The sequence below is a fragment of the Centroberyx gerrardi genome, chromosome 15 (assembly GCF_048128805.1).
Source record: "Centroberyx gerrardi isolate f3 chromosome 15, fCenGer3.hap1.cur.20231027, whole genome shotgun sequence".
Taxonomy (NCBI): Eukaryota; Metazoa; Chordata; class Actinopteri; order Beryciformes; family Berycidae; genus Centroberyx; species Centroberyx gerrardi.
The window spans coordinates 12,252,561-12,275,465 of NC_136011.1; the positions used below are offsets into that span (position 1 = coordinate 12,252,561).

Genomic DNA, 22,905 nt, shown 5'->3' on the forward strand with positions numbered 1-22,905 from the left:
TGGCATCCTCTTGACTATACAGTACAGTTAACCACTGAAAACTAGCGCCTATTAAGTAATAGAATCTATGTGGAATTTTGCTTTTGTTTCCTATACTAATTTCGAATGTCTTGAGGTACACATGTACTGAAACTTTGGTATTTTTATAATGCTGCAATTAGCAGTTTATGGTTTCACAAGGCTAGGATTATGTGAAATATAAAGTTTTTTACAAGATTTGACTGCGGTTTGCATCCTGAAGGAAAGTGATTTTTTTTCTGTTCCTACAGAGAAGCAATTATGTGTTATAGTGCAAAGTAAAAGCATCACCCCTTGACTTGCCTTTGTCTCTTTTTTCCCCCAACGTTATTTTTCAGTCCACACTTTTCATGTCCCTTTTTGGACTAATTCCATTGTTTTGCCTATATTTCTGTTATTCGTTATGACTCTTAATTCATTCTCAAATTCCTTGTCGCACAGATGGTGTTTTTAGTGAGCTCTCTGTTTACTCCATGTGTGGTCCTGTTGGAGGTAAGCCTGTGTGCCCTCCTGGGGAGGACCTGGGCTGGAGGTGAAGGCCTTTCGGTGATCCCAAGGTAACCCTCAAGTTAAAGGCAAATATTTGGTGATACTGTGTTGAGCCCCCAGAGGAGAAATTTGTCTTTTTGCTTGGTCCATTCCACTGGGAGGTCAAAGTGCAGAATCAAAGCCCTGGAGCTGGTAGGAATTCAGTGTTGCTCAAGGACACTTCGGTGTGGTGGATGCTTGCTGTTGCAGGGGAACTCTCCCTAAATAGTATGCAACTCTGCTACCCATATTGCAAATATTACTTGATTTAGGAATTCACATTTCATTCTCATGGCCTACAATAGTCCATTCAGTGTCATAAATTTGAAAAACTCTACCAACGATAAACACTTCTCTGTAGCCTATGATTTTGTATCTACTCACAGCCTGGAACTGCTCTATTGATGATGAATGACTGTGACTTGTCTGAGCTTTTAAATCCTAATGATTTTTTATTAAGATGGTGCTGTCAGTATCAGTTCCAGGTAATGTGCCCCGTTCTCCAGAAAATCATCTTCCACAGTGACATTTTCTATCCTTTTTTATTTATTCTCAAGAGGTCTGTGTCAGTGTAACATTCTCTAATCTCATGCTTCTGGTTTCTAGTGTCTGGTCTGCAACATAGGGGCCAAAACATAATCATGTCAACTTGTTAAAACTTGCAAAAACAGCACGATCGTGGCCCTTTCTCGCTCTCACTCACACACTGGGCACCTGACTGACATCCAGCATGAGGGCATATGGGTGTAGTCTACTTTACAGTGGCTTTGTGCCTGTAACCTCCTCCGACTCTGACGTTTCCATATTAACTTGGCTTATTATAAACATTCTTGCCATCTGGTTTTTCATGAGTCAACAATATCATAGTGCTGAGAATGAGAGGGACTAATAATCCATAACTATGGAAAATGCTGTGCCCCTTCATTTCCAGTAACTCTTTCCCCCCTTTCCCCCCTCCCTTATTTTCAGTTCTCCTCCACTGCTGGAATCTCCTCTGAATGCTGAGCTAAAAAAGAAGGAGCCCAACTGTCCTAAAAAGAAAGGTCAGCATCCCTGTCGTCATTTGAACACCCACTCACCTCTCACTGCTCATGCACATAAAATACAAAGTGAACTACTGCTGTTTGATGAGTTTGGGTTTTAAAAGTATGACCCATTTTATAGTTCACTTCATGACTGGCATGTTGTCTGTTTTGTTTGGCTACAAGTTGATTCTCTTAAATTGTACTTTTATAGAAGGTTTACAGAAGGTCTGTTTGGCTATCACTAGAGCTACCGAGAACCTGCTCATTATCTATAAATATAGAGGATGGAAAAGATTCTTTCCTTTGCATTGTGGGGGATGTTGATGTGGCATAATTAGGTTCCCTTCAGTTTTCATTTGCCGCATAGGCAGGTATTTTAAATTAAGCTACAGGACAGTAAAATAAATTTAGACTGATAATTTCTCTCTAATGAGCCTAGTTAGCTGCACAGTTACGTTTTACACCAGTGGATCTTTAGGTAAAGTGAGGCCATCTGTGGTTCTTTGGTGTATCATTAGGTTCTGGCAGCTTGAAACTATTCTGCTGGAGACAGTAGCTATACTGTGGTTTACATGTTGCTTACAGAGGGTTAGTGCTGAGAAAGCCAGCATTAAAGAGCAGGACTCCCCACAGCTGGAGTGAAGGGAGTTACCGGTGCCAGACTATGTAGGGGATCTTCAGGGGAGTCTGGAGCTGCTGCGTGACTGCAATGAGACCAAAAACCACAAACATTCACTGACTCTTGCAACCCAACCACCCCCCACCCCCCACCCCCCACCCCATCTTTCTGTGTATTCTCAAAGATATCTGCAGAAGGTGTATGTGTAGGACAATTTTCTTCCATTGTTAGCCTGGCACAGGTCTGAAGCACCTTTTTGGTTTATGTAGTGGAATCCAAAACCAGCACTGATTGATGGCTGCTATTTGATGTAACAGTTTTTAAGTGAAATGAACTGTAATGCAGATTGGATTTCCATTGTCATGGCATGCCCCCATGTAACATAATCGTGACATGAACCAGGCCTGTTGGCTTTTTGAGAGGCTGATGATCAGCTGCGATGTCACTCTGCTGAAGTGTGATGCTTTAGTCCTGTTGGATGGATTAAATTGTCTGACTGAGAGGATATCAGGATACTGCCTTCACAACACTATTGACTTGGCGGAAAATCCTCTCACCTTACCGGCCCAGCTAGAAATAGAAACCTCTAAAAATGCCTATTTTCATTTTAAGCCTTTAAACTCACTCTATACCTGTGAACAGCTGTGCAAATCTGTAACGTTAAGCTGCACTTACAATAGCAAGGCTCTGGTTACATATACAGCACTAATTATGAATGAGATTCAAGAAGTTTTCCAGTGATCACTATCAAATGGGTCACACCAGCAAGCGTGGATAAAATGTGCAAATGTGGATAAAAAGGGGATTAAAGAGATACATTAACATTTAGAATTTTTGCTTGGTTGGTTATTAGGGGTGTAACGGTACACGTATTCGTACCGGACCGTTTCGGTACAGGACTTTCGGTACGGTGCAGATGTGTACCGAATGCAATCTTAGTAGGCTTGTTTTGCGTGCGGAACATACTTCAAATCAGAGTTCCCACACGAACATATTAAAGTCGAGATGAAACGGCATTTCGAGAGTATCTAACTTCCGTATCGTGACGTATTTCCGAGTGAAACAGGAAAGACAGGCGGGACATAACGTTGGGAGGAATTTGATTTGAACGTTGAAAAGTGGGTGTGTCATAACGCCCGAAGACACACCGAAGTACCATGCTGTTGCTAGCTAGCTAACTAATGAATCTTAGCCTCTTAGCTCTGTGCGCTAAAAGTTGAAGATTGATTGATGGGTGGATGTCATGATATTATTGGTTGAAATTAGTTACGGGTATGCTTACGTAAGCACACGGCATATTTTGTTTTACAGGAAGAAAACATGATTGAATTTTGATATAAGAATACAATGAAATTGATTTTTGGTATTTTTTTTGGCATATATTGTTAAATAGGTGCACAGTATGACCGGGGATGTGATCTAAAAGGGTTAAAAAGGCATTTTTCATTTCATCTCGTCTTTAAGTGGCGGACCGGAAGTTTGTTTAGTCTCCGCCTCGCACTTTGAGCGCACTACACAGACAGCACGCTTAGCTTAGCCTAGCCTAGCCTAGCCTAGCCTCTGGCTAGCGAACGTCATGGCCAATGCAAACGATAAGCCAGAGCTTGAAGACCCTCCCTTACCGTTAAGGTCTCCTTTGTTCAGTAGTGATCGGGTATGTTTCTGGCAACACGTCAAAACTTGATAACTCATTTGAAACGGCACCACGCGAATGTTAATATCACTGCTGCAAGGAAAAAAACGAGCGTAGTGCAAACGCTGCTCCCTTCGTCATTTAAACAGCCTTTCGCTGGTAATTCAGATCGGGCCAAAGCAATAACAAATGCTGCACTTTAGTCAATGTGGAAAAGTTCATTTCCTAAAAAAAGAAAAGATTATTATAGTTATTTATATTGTTGATTATATTTTATATATTTCTTATTATATTTTATATTTTGTTTAATTTATTTGAGAATATTTTATTTATTGGAGAACTTAGTAGTAGTTTGCAGCAGTATTCTATTTTTTATTCTATTTTATTTTTATATATTTTATTTTTTATTATGTTTCATTTAAAATTTTATAAAAAAAATTTATAAACTGTTGATGTTTACAAAAGTTCATAATAAACGACAAGCAATTTTATGTTTTGCATTTTTTCCCCTTACTGTACCGAAAATGAACCGAACCGTGACTTCAAAACCGAGGTACGTACCGAACCGTGATTTTTGTGTATCGTTACACCCCTATTGGTTATTTTTCTTTGCCCTTCAGTTTTCCTGAAATGGCTCGTTAACATTGTTAACATTCCTCAGTGTAGCCCGGGGGTACAGCTAGTTACAAGCCCACGCTAACAAGCCATTCACTCTATATGACTGTTGGCCCTCTTCATATTTTTGATGTAGGAGACGGAGGCTTGGATTCATGTTATCAATAGTTTGTGCCCATCCAGAACATGATCTTAGTGGCCGCTGCATCACACCAGCTTACTTTCACATGACATACAGCATTGAGCATCAGTGTCAGATCATATTTCAGAGTGTCCCCTGCCAGTTTTGGGCACAGGGAGATAAGTATAAGAAAAAAACATTCAGACTTTCCACTGTGAGAGACAGGGAAGTGTGACGCCTCGAGTGCTCCAGTTTGAATGAAAGGGGAAAGTGTTCCACTTGTCTGACTGCACATAGTGCCATGAATCATTGGCTGATGGAAACTACAGTACAGAGAATATAAGTGTCGAGGGCAAAGTTCACATCTCACTCTCCATTGCAATTCGCTATTCTTGTCTTTGAACCTAGCATTTTATTCTCATGCTTACATCTAAAAGTACATGTTTTGCCCTCTTTATATATTTTTCCCTAATACGCTACACACATGACCATCCTTCTTCAGCTGCTGAGTGATTTCTATTGCTGTCAGACCCTCAGTTTGGCTCACTCCTCTTAATTCCCACCAGTCTTCAGATACCCTGGATCTGATACCTCCTCACTTGCTCTTGCTCCTTTCTCCTACTGTGTGCCCCACTTTTCACAGGTCAGTAAAGCAATGACTCATACCAGAGACTCTGGTTACAGCCAAGATAAAATCTTAGAGACATATATACCTACTATGGTTTATACATTTTTGGAAGCTTGAATTTTTTTCTCTTTTACTTGGACCACAGTCAATAGCTCACTCAAAGGGAGGTCTGAGTTTTGCCATCCCCTGTTCTCTGACTGAGAACAAAAGTTAGTGGTTCATATTAGACTAAACTTCTAGGTTGGCCTGGGCCTTGCCCCTTATAATTCAGGTAATCCAAACTCTAAAATGAATCATCGTCTCTATAATCACAGAAACCACCGTAGTGTTGTATATTTTAAGTCTCGTCAATCCAAAAATTTCAGTAAAAATATAGGGGCAATAAATTTGATATTTACTGCCGCACAGAGCAAAATGACCATAATATATCTGCAAGAGATTGATATGGTTATTGATCAATACCAATGACTCAATGATTACTTCACCAGGTATTGAGATTTCTGGCTTTCAAAACGTACTTACTTTCTGGCCTGTACACTCTGTTTTGGAACAAAAGCCAACACCCCACCTGCTGAAAACACATTTTCAACTGCTTGATGATGGAGTATGGTGCTACGAGTGAGCGACCGGTGTCACAAGAGATTTCATTCTCAAGCCAAAACAGCAAATGACAAAGCAGTATTATTAGTACATTATTTTGCATTGTGATATATTGCCTTTTCACAAGAGTGTTGGAGTTTGTGTCTATTATCAAAATTTGACTTCTACATCAATTACAGGACACCAAAATTCAAGGGGATGGGAGAGGGCAAAATACCAAAGCAATGACCGCTTATCACCAAAGGTGTCGCCAAAATCAGGAAAAACAAGAATCTTGCAAATTATCATGTCTCAATATGATTTAGAGTATTTTACTTTGTGAGTTCAGTGATACAACCACAATTTAGACAGCTCTAAAGTAGCAGCCAAACAATATTGAATGTAATCAAACTAGCCCTAATATTAAAGAACACAGTCTATTTTTTTAATTGGCAGAACTAATTTATGTATGCTCAAACTACATTCATATTATTTCATTCAACTCTATCTTTGATTTAATGATTTTAGTAAGCTGTTTTTTATCTGTTTAAAAATAACTCGAAGTTGGATTGATTTTTTTAAAATGATTTCAAAAATGAAAATGATAAAAATAAAAATGGTAATTAGTTTCTTAATCAAAAATATACCTTATAGTTCATGTCACTCATCTCAAGTCATTTCAGCTTGATCTTGATTAGCTTACATGTTTACTTCAGTGAATGTGTAATGAGCTATTCTTCACAAATAATGAAACAGCTATCTATTAAATTGGTTGACTGAATTCTTTTCGTGAATTCTTTTATAGTGTAATCTCTTTTTTACTGTGCAATCTCTGCTTAAGTAGGAAACAAGTGTTGAGTTGGAGTTACAGCAGTAAAACAAATCAATTCCTTTTCTAATGCAAGTTGATTACTGAGTTACTGCTCGGAGATTATGTGACTTTTTCTTATTTTGCCTGTATTCGACAGGAGAAGTGTTTTTGGAAAGCCACGCACATTTTAATGGCTGTGGAAAAAGTGAGCTCACTGTAGTATAGTGAAGGCACTGACAGCGAATAGGGAGCAGAATGCTCCATCACACAGTGCACTTATGTTGTCTCCTGACAGCATGGACTGGTTACCCATTAATGTTGTGCCCTCTATTCTTATAACCCATGAAAACCACAAGACAATGAAATCACTAGTTCTATCCTAATGATTGAAATGAATAATGGAGAGAAAATAGTTTTTTGAAGAATATATAATATATAATCTAACGTAATGTATTATTATACATGGGTCATTCATACTCTAACAGATATTTGTGGTTGTCAAGCTATGTCTTATTGACTCCTATCTTTTGATAAAGGAGGTGTGAAGGAACAGCCTCTGGTCTTCCACTCGAAAGTGAAGTCGTCAGGATACACCAGTTCCCCACGGTAGGTTGGTGGACTATGATTACTTTTTGCCTAACATAAATCAAATTACCATATGTTGCATACCGGTAATCAAAGAAATTGGATAAGGGAAAAGGTACATTTAAAGTATCTACCTGGGTGACAGAAGGAATTTAATTTTTCATATTTGATGTATTCCACTATTTCCTTAGATGGGGTTAGTGCAATGGGTGGAGCATGACACTAACATTATCCTGGTTATATGTTCAATTTCTACGCACAAACAGCTTTCAGAGTTTTACTCTCCGCAACACACAGTCACACTGAGGCAACCGTCTCTTCCACTAGGAGAAACTGTAGTGGATGAGAAAATTGTTATTTTATTAATAATAATTGGGTATTCATTAATATCGCCACATCTACCTGGTGCCTCTCACTCTGGAGAACTCCTGAGTGGGAGAGAGACCACCCCCTATCAAGGAGTTCCAGAGCCAACACTGTGCGTGGAGATGGGCCCAACTATATCTAGTTGGTAGCTCTCAACCTCTCGCACCAGCTCATTGAGCAATGCACCGGCATTGCATTGCATTATATAAACTTTTCTATTTTGTCTCCCAGATTGAATGTGAGTTGAAGGCATTGGCTCTGGCAGGGAGACTTCAGCTCTGCTGAAGCACACCTGCTGCTCAATGCCAAATCCATAATAGCAGACATTTGAAATTGGTGTATACATAAAACAGTGTAGGCTTCAGCGCTTATTGTTTTTGCTTTTCAGAAGGACTATGTTTTCACCTAAGACGAATGTTCAGAAGACTCCATGCTCTGCAAAGGCTAACAAAACTATGTAAGCAGTCCATCCTACCAACATTAAAAATACGGTGTTGAGCAAAATTCTTCATACAGCATTTTTAATACAAATACTAATGCATTGTTATTTTCATTCAGAGGCTGCCTCCACAGAAATTATCCAGCAGACAGTGCAGCACCTAATACTCCACACATTCAACTAAGCATTGCGAACAAACCAGTCTTCTGCTTTCAGTACTCAGGTGAGACCAATGTTGCAGCCAGTTATGTTTCCATAATATTGTGAAACTAATGATAATAACGCAGATAAATGAATGATCAGCCAATAATGTAATAAAGTACTGAAGCCATAATGTCATAGCCTATTTGCCCACTATGTAACAACTTATGGGCTGGTTAGTACATTAAAAAGTGGGTAAGAAAATTCTCTCTGTTTTCAATGACAATAAATCATCTGTTGTCTGAAACATCAAATCCTAATGAAAGTGGATGTTTCTGTCTTTCCTTGTCTCTCCTAGGCGATGGAAAGCAAATCCTGTGTGGTCTTGGAGACAATTCTGTGTTGTTATACAAGTCCTCCCTTACCAGCAGTCCAGTTGTCTACACAGGTATGTCAAGTGGACATGAGTATGCTTACCTTGAAAACCTCTATTTGGAAAATCCACCGTAATCAGCTTAAAACAACAACACTTTGCCGCATGCTAAATTATGATGATTTTGCCAAAAATCTGAAACTTGGTGCTCATTTTTCTTTTTTCTTTTTTCTTTTTTTTTTTTTTTTTTACATTTTATTGGTGTTTTAATGTTAAAATCTTACTCATGCAGTTTTAAGAGACAAGGGCTGATTAAGTGAAGACTAAGAAATTCGTCTTCAGCTTGTATTAGGTCTGCCTTATTTGGGTTGGGCTGCATAACATATTTTGAAACGGATCCATGGCTTAAGATGAAAGGCTCCAAATATTCACTTAGCTATCACTGTCAAAATTGTAGATAAAGAGTTTTCTCTTACCAGAAAAGCATTCTTTGGTTATATTCCAAAGCATGAATTTGAAGAGGTGCTTGGTACACACTGTCTTTGTTTTTGTCAGAAAGTGAAAGACTGGGTGATGGAGAAAAAGAAAGATGAAAAGGGCACACTGTCTTTTTAGACCAACTAGGTTTAAACTAATGCATTTTTTCAGTCTCCTCATCTAATTCCCCCATTCTACACACCATTGAAGTTCTAAGTTGGTATTATTGAGAACACTCTGCTGGAGAGCTTTCTCAAGTCCAGCCACAACATATTAAATTCTGCCTCTGCCACCCAGTAACCCAGGCCAGTGTGGGAGACATCGACAGGCCAAGACAGGAGCTAGTATGCCAGTGCATGTCATGGACATTGCGTGTTTCGGACTTGACCGCTTGAGTGCGGCGGGAACACAATATCCACAAGAGGGCAGCAGAGATAAAAGGACAGAAGTTGAGGTGACCAGGAGGTCACCGTGAGCCTCTGCTCCTCATTCTACTTGGCTGTCTGATCAATGCCATGATTAAATGTTGTAGGCAATCCCAAACCAATCTGTGTGTTCGCAGGCCATGACAAGGCAGTGAGCAGTGTGGGCTGGAGCCACAACAGACAGTGGTGGTTGAGTGCATCAGAGGACCGGACACTCCGAATCTGGACCCATGGAAATGCAGAGCCTGTCATTACCATGGTAAATGTCCTATGCATTCACACACACACACACGCACACACACACACACACACACCAGACATTCTCTCTCTGTCTCTTTCACTTTCACTCTCTCCACCACAATCATAGTCGTATTTGAAGATGCAACACATAGGATTTTGTCCTTAATACATTGTTGTGAATGAAGCTGTGCAGACACACTCTAATAATAGTAAAGCAGTGGTTATTGCTGTTGCAAACAGTAGCCACAATGTTATGCTTCATGCTCTCATTTGGTTCAAAATGGGAGTTCACAGGCTCAGCTTTTCACAAAATCCCCTTTAGGTAGAGTCTTATGTTGTGGGAAGGGTGTATAATTCAATATGGTAATGGAGGCAGGTAACAGTTGTTATGATGATCATTATCACATTTCTTTTGTTTGTGATATATTATAAAATGCTACATGGCCTACCTTTAACATGGAGCTTCCTTATAGAAGGGACATTTCTGTGCAGTGTTCCAAGATGTGTCTTTGACACACTGACATAATACTTTCCTAATTCACTTTTTCCTTTTCTAATAAGAATAGCCTCATGGAATAGAAGCAATTAATTAGGCTGATGAGATGGTGTGTTTCTTGGCCTAGGATTGTGACTTTGTCATTCAGAACATTTGCTGGGCTCCAAGCATCCAGAACACTGAGCATGTGCAGACCCTCCTCACTTCCTCATCGGACATCACACTTAGCGGGACAGTTAGACGTATACCTACTTTGCCATGCCAAGTGAAAAGCAGAGGTCTGTCCTCAAACCTGGGGTCTCCCTTAGCTGATGCTAACCATCCCTGCTTTGCTCCACTCCACTTAAGCTTGGCTGGAGCAGCAGCCTTTGACTACTTGGTGTTCTTGTGAAACATCTTGGCAACAAACACAAGTCTTTTCAGGGAGGAGAGCTCTGTAGGGGTGAGCCAGAATTACACATAGCTTTGCGCATTTATACTCGAAGATTGTCTAGAAAGAAATTGCTTAATGAACACATTATGTGCCTTAAGATTTCTTACATTTTCTTGTCTTAAAGTGTCAGATTAGTTGGTAGTGTTGTGCAACCCTAAACCTGGACTGATTAAGTATCTGATGAGGCATAATAGCCCATCTGTTGGTTGATTTTTGGCCCAAAGAGGCCCTAGCCATGTCCCATGTGGGTTAAAGAGCAGCATATTACTGCCCCACACAGGACCATTCTGATGAGGATATTCTTCCCTCCCTCCTTCTCTGCAATGGATTGTGTTTTGAGTCCCTTTTTCCACACGGAAAGAAAACCCAGTGTAACCCAGTGTATATGCTTTATAAAGTTGTAGCCAAAGAAGAAGAGAGGAAGAATGTGAGAGTGTGGATAAAGGATATCTGAATTCTGAAAACACTCAAAACCTTAAATGAAAGATTAAATGATTCACCATGAATGCCACAAAGCAATTTTGTTGTTTTGGGGTCATACCCTTGTATGCAGACTGCAGACTGCAGACTGTCACCTTTAATTTGAGGGTGTTCGACAATATCAGATGAACACCTAAAGAACTATAACCTTTTTGGTAATAACTCTGATCATTGTTTGTCCCTACAAAGTTTCCAGTAGAGTTAAAGAAGAAAATTAATAGACAGAAACGGTGATCAAAGTCATTCATTTATTAAGTTGTATTTTGTATTTCAGTAATATCTTTCTCTGGATCATGAGTGTCTGAATGATTTCATGAAGTTAGCTAATTTTTGTTTATTTTCTGTGCTCTTTTAGAGTGGCGGTATGTTCTCCAAACCCATCAGAAGTGCTCAATTTTATTACCTAGACAAATTTTTGCTTCTGGCCTCTGGACACTCTCTTTACTTGTACCTGTATAACCTGGACAGCACGCGTGACGACATCAAAAGGTAATACATACAGTAATGGATATATATATGTATATATAGCATATATATAGTAAAGTGATTATGTACAATTACAGTACAATTCAACATTTACACTTGATGCATCTGCTAGATGTTTGGCTTTGTTTTTGCTGATAATGCATGTGATGTATTATCCCAATAAAACTGTCACATCATACATAGAAGACACTGAGAACACTGGAGTTTGTGCAAGAATTTTCTCTTTTGGTGTCTAGCTGGATTTCAGTTTGGCAGACAAAATATTTAAATCCCTGGTCACAGCTGGAAAGGCAAATGAGACTATTGGGCATACCTTTGGCTGCACAAATGCATGGTTTATTTACTGTGTAAATACAGTGCAGTTATGGGGAATCAAGCCTGACTTTTATAATCATACCATAATATGTAAGTTCTAAGCAAGAGAAAGTGAGTTGAGTAGTTTTTCAGCGGATTAAATAACTGGGTAATCATCCCATAATATTTGCAAATGTAGCTAAAGCAATGTGATACAGTAATGTTCAAAAAAGTCATTGTATTGTAAATCTGTGATTAATTACTCCTCTTCTCGTTTCCCAATTGAAACTCTGCCTATAGTGCAAGCTAATTTTGGATTGTAGGCAAAATCACTGAGCAGAAAGTACCAAATTGTCAGTTTCATGCTCTCAAAATGTCTCTTACCTGCGCAAAATTGTGCAGAAGGCACAGGTGATATAATTATAATATCCATTTTCTATATCAATATTGGTAGCATGTTAACCTACCACCACCACTAAAAACAATGTCAGAATCTATTTATTGCTTGTATATACTTTACAGCTGCTTAACTTGTCTAACTGTCTTTCCTGGAAGTCACTGGTTGAATACTAATAATTGTGGAGGTCTCTGAGATCCCTCAATTGAATGCAAATATTAATTAATTAATATTAAATATACAAATATTAGCTTGATATGAGTCACACAGATTGTGTTTATGGCCAGACAAACTATTTCCATTTCTCTATTCATTCTACACTCTTAAAATTCTTGCGAGAGCACCACCATGAAGGAAATACAGTATTTATAAATACAAAATTCAAATTTTGGCATACATTCACACCTTGGAGCTGCGCAGTATAACCTCAGTCTTCTATCGCTGGCTACTAAGCAGCTCCACTGGAACAATTGGGGATTAATTGCCTTGCTCAAGGGACCATTAACAATGTTTGCTGAGGGAGGGAAGGGCATTACTCATACACTTTCCCCACCCAGATTTTCACGGACAATTCAGGGATTCAAACCAGTGATCTTAAGCCTGCTTTTCTAACCTTTGGGCTCCAGCCACCCGCTATGGCTGTACCTATCAGCAAAGACAAATACATAGATTGTGACTAGTTTACAACTAGCTAACAAGCGGGATATAGATCAAAGGATTGACCTGTGTCATCTAGTTATGAAGCAGGCTTTGTTACTTAAGGCTGATTTGATGGGGGCCTGGTTTTATTCAGCTCCTACCACAGGCATAGTGCTGACACTCAACACCACCCAAACTGCTCGACTGTGTACTGTAAGCTGTCAGGGCTTATTCTGGAGGCCAGGGAAATGAAAGTAAAGGCCCTCCAGACCCTCTTTCAGCAGAGCATGTTGCTTCTTCCTCTTTGTCCTGTTTTAATCAGTTATTGCTATGGTGCAATGTGTGAATGGCAAACACATACAGAACTGTCATCAGTCAGTAGAAAAAGATCAGAAATCAAAAGAACATGATAGCACTCTTAGAGTTGAGTCATCTTATTAGTCCACTAGCTTTTTATAGCCATGGGAGAGATGTAATATGATCAGGGTCCAGACTCAATATACTGCATGTTTGAACAGGATAATCTTTTGTTAACAGTTGGATCATATTTGCATACTTTACCTTTATTGGTTTAGATGTTTATCACCAGTGAAAATGATGTAACTCTTATCTTTTTACTTTCAGATATCAGCAAAGGAGTGTCGTCAAAATGGCAAGCTGCCTTGAGACAACATCGGCAACAGACATTACTGCCTTGTCTGCAATCAATGATTTTTTTTCCTGTATCCTTTTTCTAGTCATTATGGTTACCGTAATAGGACATTTTATAGTTGACACTGCACACCAACATTTCTTTTTCTTTACTACAAAAAGGCTTAGACCAATTTGTTTGGATTTATTCAGTGTTTTGTTTTATCAGTGGAAAAGGAGTTAAAGGAAAAAACACTTATGTGGTCCCACTTAGAATAACAGTCACTTTCATTGATGCTTTGGAGGGCAAAGTTAACCTATCATTTCAGTAGTTTCATTTGGAGCATCTGGTTGGACTTTCATATCAACCACAGCAATCAGTCTCTCTGCTTAATAAGGCCCCCACATGTTGCCTCAGGGCTTCCACAGCTGATTTTACCTGTAAATCATTGAGGTCTCTTTAATTTTTCAGGAATGTCTCCATTCCAACTCCTTGTTAAAGGTTTACAATACCTTTATTTTCTAATAAATCCACTGAACTGAATTTAGAGCTGTGTTTGGATGAGTGAGATCCTCAAATGAGGTATTTTGCACTAGTGTGCTTGGCAAGTAGAAAATAGATATCAGGTGATTACATAAAAAGTGTTGATGTCTGTTTTTTGTGCATCATTGATCAGTTTACGTTTTTGGATTTTCTGTAAGTGAAGGATACATTTGTATATCCTGTATCTGTATCGGTCTGCCAGGCTGCAATACACTGCTTTTGAACAGTAGTAGCTGTCTGCAAGGTAGTTAACTGATTTATTTTGCCTTCTATGCAGCCCAGTATTAGTAGCTAGGACTTAGATTCATAGAAGGCTAATGGGGAATGAAGGGAAGTTGACATTCTTAACATAACTAGATCAAATGTATGTTATTTTACCTTGGAATGGAGACCCTTGAATGGAGACAGATGTCTGAGAAGGTTGTTTTGTGATATTTACCAACCTAAGCATTCAGATATCTCACACTTACTGCACTACTATCAGCAGGCCTATAGTTACTATGTAATAGATAGCATACAGTGGGACTGGTTCACTTGACAGTCATAACTTTTCTTAGCAGCTGTCTCAGACATTGTTGTGGTGTGCGGTTCTGATCGGTCCATTCAGGTATTTGACATGAACAAGGGTACAGTTGCTTCAGAGCTGCTAGACGCCCACAGCAGAGCCGTCCACTGCATTACACAGAACAAGGTAAGGTCATGTAAACTTTATTCTGTCAAAGCCAACAATCTACTCCATTATTTATTTAAAAGTGCCATCTATGTTACATTATTTTGTTGCAGCATTGCCATCATATATGAAATGATGTATTGAGTTAGTACATTTTGTCTGTATGCCTAGACTCTTCAAATTGCAGCATGGACAGCATTTTATGATTGTTCCTGATTAAATTATTTCTGATTTTACGGTCTGAGCCTGTACATTAATTTAAAAAGGGTTGTCTTTTCCTATCGTCATTTTCCTACTGAGGCACACAGTCTCACATACTCACATTCCTCACTAGGGCTGCTAACTGGTAACATGTCACATTGGAGAAAAAGCTGTAGCTAGCAGTGTCCCTTGGCTTCAAGGAGCAATGCTAACAAGCCATTTTAGGGAAACTGGAAGACATATGGAGGGACTTTTTCCCCCAATGTGCCAAGCCACTGGTAAGGAAAAATAACAAACTAAAATTCAAAATGTCAGTGTTGTTTTGGTTGTACAGTCTCAGGCTTAACTCTCCATGTTTATGTCATTAAGGCAACAGAAGTGTCAAAGGTATTTCTGAGTATCGAGAACTGGTTACAAATTAGTCCTGGTTCCAAACTGCCTAATTTTCTGGAATCGATAAGCCACCACACTAACTATACCTCTTATCGACCATTAAGAATGTTGAACAGCTGTATGCTTCTTGAGTAGCTGCTGAACAACCTTTTTCCTTTCAGTGTGGTGTCAATTGCAAACAATAACGTGATATGACTCCGGGGGGTACTCAATCTGTCGGTGGAAACTCTGGTGAAGTTTGTATGTCCATATAACATACGAGTTTGCTAGCACATCTCCATGGCAGCCTTCTTCAAAACAACAGAAGTTGCTGTAGACCGTTTCTTTAGAGTTCCAAAAACGCCAAAAAAATGACCATAAAATTACTTGAAACAGCTCATGCAGCATAATCCAAGTGTTCTGACGCCAAACAATTGCACTGTGGGTCCAAAAGTCCAATATTTACCTCATTATCTCCTATTTTCCACACTTGTTCTGCGCCACGCCAACCGTTAAAACAGTAGCAAGCAGATGTTGACTTCAAATGCTGTCGGAAATATTGTAATTACGGGTAGAGCGCACTTGAACGAGCCAATAAAATGGTAAATACTAATGGGAATCCAATTACTTGAAATATTTACACTTGTTCTTGTATTGTTCTCTCAAGTAAAGCATTATGCCAGATGTGCCTTACTGCTGTTTTGAAAAGTAATTCTGAGACAAAAGTTACACAACAATGTCTTTGTTGAGTAATAAAGTTAACTCTACTAAAGCTGTATGCAGTCTTTTACCCCTGACAATTTATACAGCAGGAATCGATGCTAAAGAATCGTATCAATAAGAATAAAAAATGGCACCGGAATCGGTAAAATCCTAAGGATACCCAGCCCTATTCAAAGGACTTTACAAAGACAAGCCTACCTAGATCTAACTAACAATCAATTTCAGTTATTCTCTTTCTATTAATGATATAACTGTATTTAAGTTCAGAGAGCTTAGGTATAGGTCAATTTACAGTTTGAAGGGGTAAGATTTTGAAGCCCTTGAAGTATGGGACCGTGAAGGATGTACAGAAGGTCTTGGTGAATGTATAGAGGCAAAGTGATCTCATCACTCTGCTGACTGATTGAATTTTAGACTAGGCCCATAGAGTGAAGAATCCGCTTGGCTTGGCATCAAGTGGTTGTGTGAACCTTCCATCTGACTCTTGAAGGGTCTACTCTTTGGCAGATGCTATAGCGTTACATAAGACATCTATGAGTGTTGCGAGAGTTACGTAAGACACAGATCTCTTTTGGGGGAATAAAAGTGTTGGTTTGTGGTGTGAATGAACAAGGTCATGGTAAAAAAAAAATCTTAAGTGTTTCCATGACAGACAGACGGGACAAGCCATCATCAGTATCATTCATCTTGAATGTAAATCCCTGGTACTCCAGGATTAAGACTGACATGGGAGATGGAAGGAGGAGATTCCAGGTTGGACGATGGCCTTTGAGTAATCCTGTTCCATGATGCATTTTGGGTTTATGTGGCTTTACTCCTACAGTACTGTGTTGGACCAATGTGGACCCAATTAGCTGGTGTCTAACAAGTAGACAGCTTAGACAGCCAACATAGCACTGTGAAGGATGTAATACGTCAAGAATTGTTCCTGCATTACTCCATATGGAAATATAATGTCAGCAATAAATGCATACATATCCAATAAATTGTACAAGTCTAGGTTTATGCATATCATTTCAGTTTCTGCATAGCTGTCAAATAAATTCAACACGTTACACTTTTTAGCCTTTTTGAGAACATTTTCTGGGCAATTTTGACCAATCTTACAGATGCTTATATAACTCCTTTTGGAATACGGAAGGTGCATGGATTTTGTTGAATCTGTGCTAGAGGGAAGTTCGCACTCAGTGACCCTGTGGTATTGACTTCTACTGACTTCTGCATGTTGACCTGCTCAGTGCAGTCTTGGCACTCAGGCCAGCCTGGATTAGCTGGATACACTGCACCTAGTGGCTTGGATTAAACGCATTAACCCACGGGTGCTCATTCAACTGGGATGCACTCTCCCACGCAACCGGCTATGCGCCTTCGACCCAAAGGTGCCTGCTCCCTGTCACGCCAGCTATTGTGTGCCATGCATTGTGGACTGCTTGCGGTGTGTTGACTCAGCTTGGCCGTTGCGTCAATGTGGGGTCCTCCGCCTGGATGCCTCAGGGGCTTGGGTGCTGGAGGGTTAATGCCTGAGGATCATAGGGATTGCCCCTGCCTGGAGACTGCACACATAACATCACTCTTCCCTCCCCTCACTTTCCTCTCATCCCGTCCCGAGGCTGACCAAACATCGGGAGCTGCAGTATGTGAAGCAGCTTTTCCCACTTCAACTTTCCATCGACTCTTCTGCAAAGATCACCTGGAACTCGTCAGAGCAGAGTACTTCTCGGAAAATGGAACTGGAAATGCCCTCTCAGACTCCCTTTCCCACACTCTTAATGGAAATCTAAACAAAAAACACCCCTGCCCCTGCTCCCACACACGCACACTCCTCTGCATCATCTGATAATTTGGTGTGAAAGTCATAGATGGAATCCATGAATAGATGTTGAGTATAAGCACGTTCAGCTATATATATTTTTATTGAGTGAGTTGAAAATGAGCTTGGTCTAATTGTAGCCTATCTCAGTGTGGCAGATAGGAGATGGAAAAGAATGACAAATTCAATGACAAATTTGTTTCCATTCCAGCAGTGAAATGCTAGAGGTTTTCTTTCCAGGCCCACTGTGCTTATATTCTGTCTGACTCTCATCTCCCTTGTAATTATACTACCTGAAATAATTATATGAAAACTATTTGCCAATAAGGGATATGCAGTTGACAGAATGTTCCAGTATTGTACGATAGGAGAAGCTAATTTACAAGCTATTTCAGTCAAGCATGTGCTGAGTAAGCGTTTTTGGTGTTTGTGTATTCCACAGGGCTCCATGTTCAGCACACAAGCTCCAGATTCATACAACCTCTTCCTCACCAGTGCAGTCACGGATGGAGTGAAGATTTGGGACCTTCGTACTCTTAGGTTGGTTTTAATATAGTCCATTATATTGGTTTTAGTATAGTGCATGCACTTCCATAGTGAAATTAGGCAAGACATGTTAATTTTAAACATTTACATTTTGCATTACATTTTAGCCATTTAGCTGATGGTGTTATCCAGAATGACTTACATACATTTCTACAATTTCCTTGTCAATGAGAGTGTTTTGCATAGAAAAATCCCAAATAACTGCATTTTGAAATAACTCACTAACCTCATGAAAATGTGGTTAGTGAGTTATGAGATTATATGAGATTATATTTTTATGTTATACCTACAAAACCACTACAGCACAACCACCCAAATGCCCACCTAAACAAAACAAAAAATATCAAACATAAAAAAGTCCTAAGAAGTGGAGGTGCCAACTGAGAGCTGCAAAAAATTAAGATTATGAGTAACTGTCATGACACTGTTTTCCAGACATTATACCCTATTTGTTACATGCCCTGTGTATTGTACACTCTTAAAAGCCCCTTGTCCTCTTGCTCCATCAAATCTGTCAAAATTATCTGAGAGCCATCAGTGTTCAAGCATATCAAGGAAATAATAAATAGAATTGACTTCTATCCAAGTTAAATCAACATTGTTTCTAACACAAACATTCCTAAGTTGATGAGTGAAATGGCATTTGTTCAATTTCCGAACTAGCTCAGGATATTTTTCTTTGGCCCTTATTAGCAGATATCCATATAAGGATGATAATTCAAGTAGGCTTTCATGGATTTCAAAATGTTCTTTTTGGCCCGGTAGAAGGCATTATTAAGTCTTTCATTCTTTCATGTCTGAGACCGCCTCCTTGTTCATCTCCTCATCCCAGACTCTGTCAAAACCTTATTCCACTCTGATAAATATTTGTGCCTGGTTTCCAGGTCAACTTCTGGTTCTGAGACCTGTCATCAAGCATCCCACTCCAGATGCAATTCCTCTGAGGTGAAACACATGGATGTATAAAAAAAAATATCTCAAGGAGGCCCTGCTAATTTTAGCTTTTCCTCTTTGATAACCTTCTTTTTATGTACATTTCCTTATCTAGCACTGACCACAAACAGAATGACAGCTTGTGTTCCCCTAAATCCAAGTTTCTGTTTATTTCTATGAGGTTTGCAGCAAATGGGAGAAGTTAAGTCAACACTAGGCTTTATGTTTATCGGATTCTCTCTATGATATCAAAAGTCAATACAAAAGTCTCTGAATAATGTCTATAATTAACTCTGTCTGACTCTGGCACACAGATGACAGCTGTCCATATATACTGGTTGTCTATAAGTTCATTCATTCAGTGTATTTTTTTAATGGGGAACAATGAATTGACTGACCACTTCATTTATTTATGTTTTGCTCAGGGCCACAGCCGTATGTCAGCATCCCATATCTCAAAGGACTTGACACCAGTGCTTGGAAAAAGTTTTATTCCTGCACAAGCTTCGGTAGTGAAAAACAAAACTTAGTGCGTGAAACAAAAGCCTAATAGATGAAAGAAATATTTGGCTTTTAGGAATCCAAGTAGCACAACCAGTTGCTGTTCATATCACAGACATGGAACTGCATGGCCTTTAATCCACATTCAAGTTCTGCTGGCACCTCTCTTTTCTCTGTTCTCTCTCCTCTATCTTTACTCACTTTCCAACCTATCTCTACTGTTTACTGTTCTCACTCTTCATCCCAATAATTGAATGTTTGCCTGAGATTTTCCCTCTACAGTGAACTATTGGGTCACAAGTTACATTTCAATCTGTCCACCCTGTTTAACTGGTCTCTAGTGGATCATAAAGTTATAAAGATTATAGCCCAGTAGAGAGAGACAGCTCCATGTTCGGGGGAAACATGGTTATTGGACACAGTGGGTCCAGTGCATTCAATAGGCCCAAGTTAAGGGGACTAGAACTCATTGGTGCTACATACAGTATATCACTGTAACATCGCCTCTCTCTAATCCAACCAGCAGGCTAGACAGGAGTGCTAGGCTATGATGGTGCTGTAGGACGTTCATTCTTAACAGGGAGTTGTTGTTTTTTTTATCTAACTCTAAGCATTTATTTTCTGGCTTGACTTACTTGCACACCTTGTGAATATGTTATGTAAATATATAAAGCGTAAAATGAAATGTCTGCAAACATTTGGAACATCTAGGACACGGTACAATACACTACAGGGTGGCCAGTGCTTGTTTCTGCTTAAGCTATTACATTACACAGCTATTACAAACATCCAGGAAGTACCAAGGTATTTTAAAATAATTTTGTTTATCCCTATTCTTAGCTGTTGTAATGTTGTTAGTCTAACGAGGAGCAGACTGATCTCGATTGAAGAGAAAATATATGCCTTTTCCTAGGTCCAAGTTCCAAGTGTCTAGAAATTTGCCTGGCAGGCAGAGACTAACATAAAATCAATTAGGCAGTCTGTGAGACAATCACCTAAGGCATGCTCTCACAAGACGTGGCCGATTAAATTAGCAGTCATATTTAGTTTGACCTCTACATTTTGGTTGGGTCTTTGCCATTTTATAAAGAAATCATTGTTTTGCAATCTGGACAAAGTCATTAAAGGAGTTAATTTATTATGTTATTATGTGCTGGTTCATAAACACTGATGATGAATGGCTGTCTGGTTAAATCCTTTAGTTTGTGTTAAATCACTTTTGTACAACACTGTTAATGGAGTAATGTTCTCATTAGACATATCTCCCGTTTACAGCCGCTTTAAGTTGGGTTAAACGTTGGGGTTAATATTCCCTCAGTGTCTTTTAAATTACCTTGATCAAACTGGAGATCTACCAGAAAAACCACAAGGGGGAAATGTACATTTCACTCAGTGGAAACTCCTGAAACTCAATCTTAATTTTCTTTCGCTCTGTTACCTGAGAATCCCCAGCACTCCTCACCCTTTCCTCTTCAGACAGAGACACACACACACGCATGATACACGTGTGACACACATGATACACATGTGTATCCACCAAAGACTGAAAGTGTATATTCTGGGGTAATGGTTTTTGAAAGTTTGCCACAGTTAAAGAGAGAGTTTTATAAGCCATTTAAATCACTGGATTGAATACAGTTTATTTTTCTCTGCAATCCTGTACACTTATACACGTCACTGTGTAACCCCCCCCCCCCCCCCCCCCCCCCCCCCCCCGCATTTCCAAATGATGTGGCAGACCCTCAACAAGCCATCTTCCATCAGTTTGTGCAGGGTCCCAGTGAGAGGCTCGGTACACCAGCATTCAGCATTGTTTGAAATCAGACCTGCTCAGAAAACCAAATTCCTGATGAGAGAGAACACATGGTGGTCTGTTTCTCCTTAGTTCAGTGATGTATTTCCCTCAAATCTGGTGGAATTTCCATTGTCCAATAAATTAATACTGTGAGCAATACATTATATTACTAAATAGACGCATCAATGTTTTAAAAAACACAACTCTATCTATAATGATATGAAACAATACAAGAAATATTATGCTTTCATCTGTTGACATGCACTGATATGGTGAAATAAGGTGAAATATATTGCCCATTAGGCCTGCAAATAATGAGCTATGATTAGCCTGCTGATTATCATGGTGACTGACTGTGAATACCCAGGTGGATTCAGTAACTTTATAGGCTCCTACCCAAGAGGATTGGACCCTCCTATGCAGTCTGTGTTATTCATCAGGCAAATGCCGGATAGTCATCACTCACAGAACACCGGGAATGTGTGGGACTCAGCCCAGCATCTCCTCTCTTTCAGTCAAAACATTAGATCCACATTCTGACCTAGAAAACCAGATGAATGTTTACTCTGTAACTTGTAAAACTGCCTGTTATCAGTGTGAGGGTGACGGGTTGTGTCAGCTTTATTGCAAACCTGAATGTCCAGATGTAGTGATGGAGATTTAGAAACAAATACCTCTGCTTCTCTTCCATTTTAGATTTAGATATTAAAATTATGGGAGGTCAGATTTTTCACTGCCTATGGCAACAAAGCAGTTGGCCTACTGTGGCATGGATGGGCCTGCATGAATGAGAATAAGCTCATCTTTAACCTTTGGAATCTTGTTTCTGAGCAATGGACAGGGTGTTGATATAGTTTTGGTTGTCCACAAGTCCACAATAATATTAACCTGTTACTGACTTCCATGTGTAGCAGACGTGAGAGATTCAATTGTTGATCTACTCTGGACAATTGAGAATACAAAAGGATCTTGACTCAATTCACCTCTTAAATACCCTGCAGTAAGCCAATGAGTAGCATCTCCAGAGAAGATAGCTTAACATGAACCTCTAGTAGATACAAATATACTCCTAAATTCCACTTTACCTTGTTCAAATTGAAAACATTTATTAAATGAATTTGCCTCAAAAAAGTATTTTTGCTTTTCAGTATTCATTATCTTTCTTTAAACTCTTTTATAAATGCTCAAGAAAATAGTTCACTCTTCCAAAAATATTTGAATAAACACAACAGGTAGGCCATGCTCGTTTGCTCCAGCAACATTAATCTAGTTTAATGATGTCTTTTTGGGACTTCTTGTGCCGCACTGTCCGGCTTTCGTTTGTGGTGACCA

The 22,905-nt window shown here is 39.3% G+C and overlaps 1 protein-coding gene across 1 annotated transcript in view; it reads left to right on the forward strand.

Annotated features, from left to right (window-relative positions):
- The window catches only part of wdr27 (WD repeat domain 27), a 58,129-nt gene that overhangs the window by 6,811 nt on the left and 28,413 nt on the right, over positions 1-22,905 (forward strand). Inside the window, exons 10-20 of the mRNA XM_071898040.2 lie at positions 460-575; positions 1,516-1,589; positions 7,114-7,183; positions 7,917-7,985; positions 8,087-8,190; positions 8,467-8,556; positions 9,521-9,642; positions 11,388-11,521; positions 13,473-13,570; positions 14,592-14,713; positions 18,241-18,338. Coding sequence (XP_071754141.2) covers positions 460-575; positions 1,516-1,589; positions 7,114-7,183; positions 7,917-7,985; positions 8,087-8,190; positions 8,467-8,556; positions 9,521-9,642; positions 11,388-11,521; positions 13,473-13,570; positions 14,592-14,713; positions 18,241-18,338 — 1,097 coding nt within the window. The remainder of the gene's footprint in view (positions 1-459; positions 576-1,515; positions 1,590-7,113; positions 7,184-7,916; positions 7,986-8,086; positions 8,191-8,466; positions 8,557-9,520; positions 9,643-11,387; positions 11,522-13,472; positions 13,571-14,591; positions 14,714-18,240; positions 18,339-22,905) is intronic.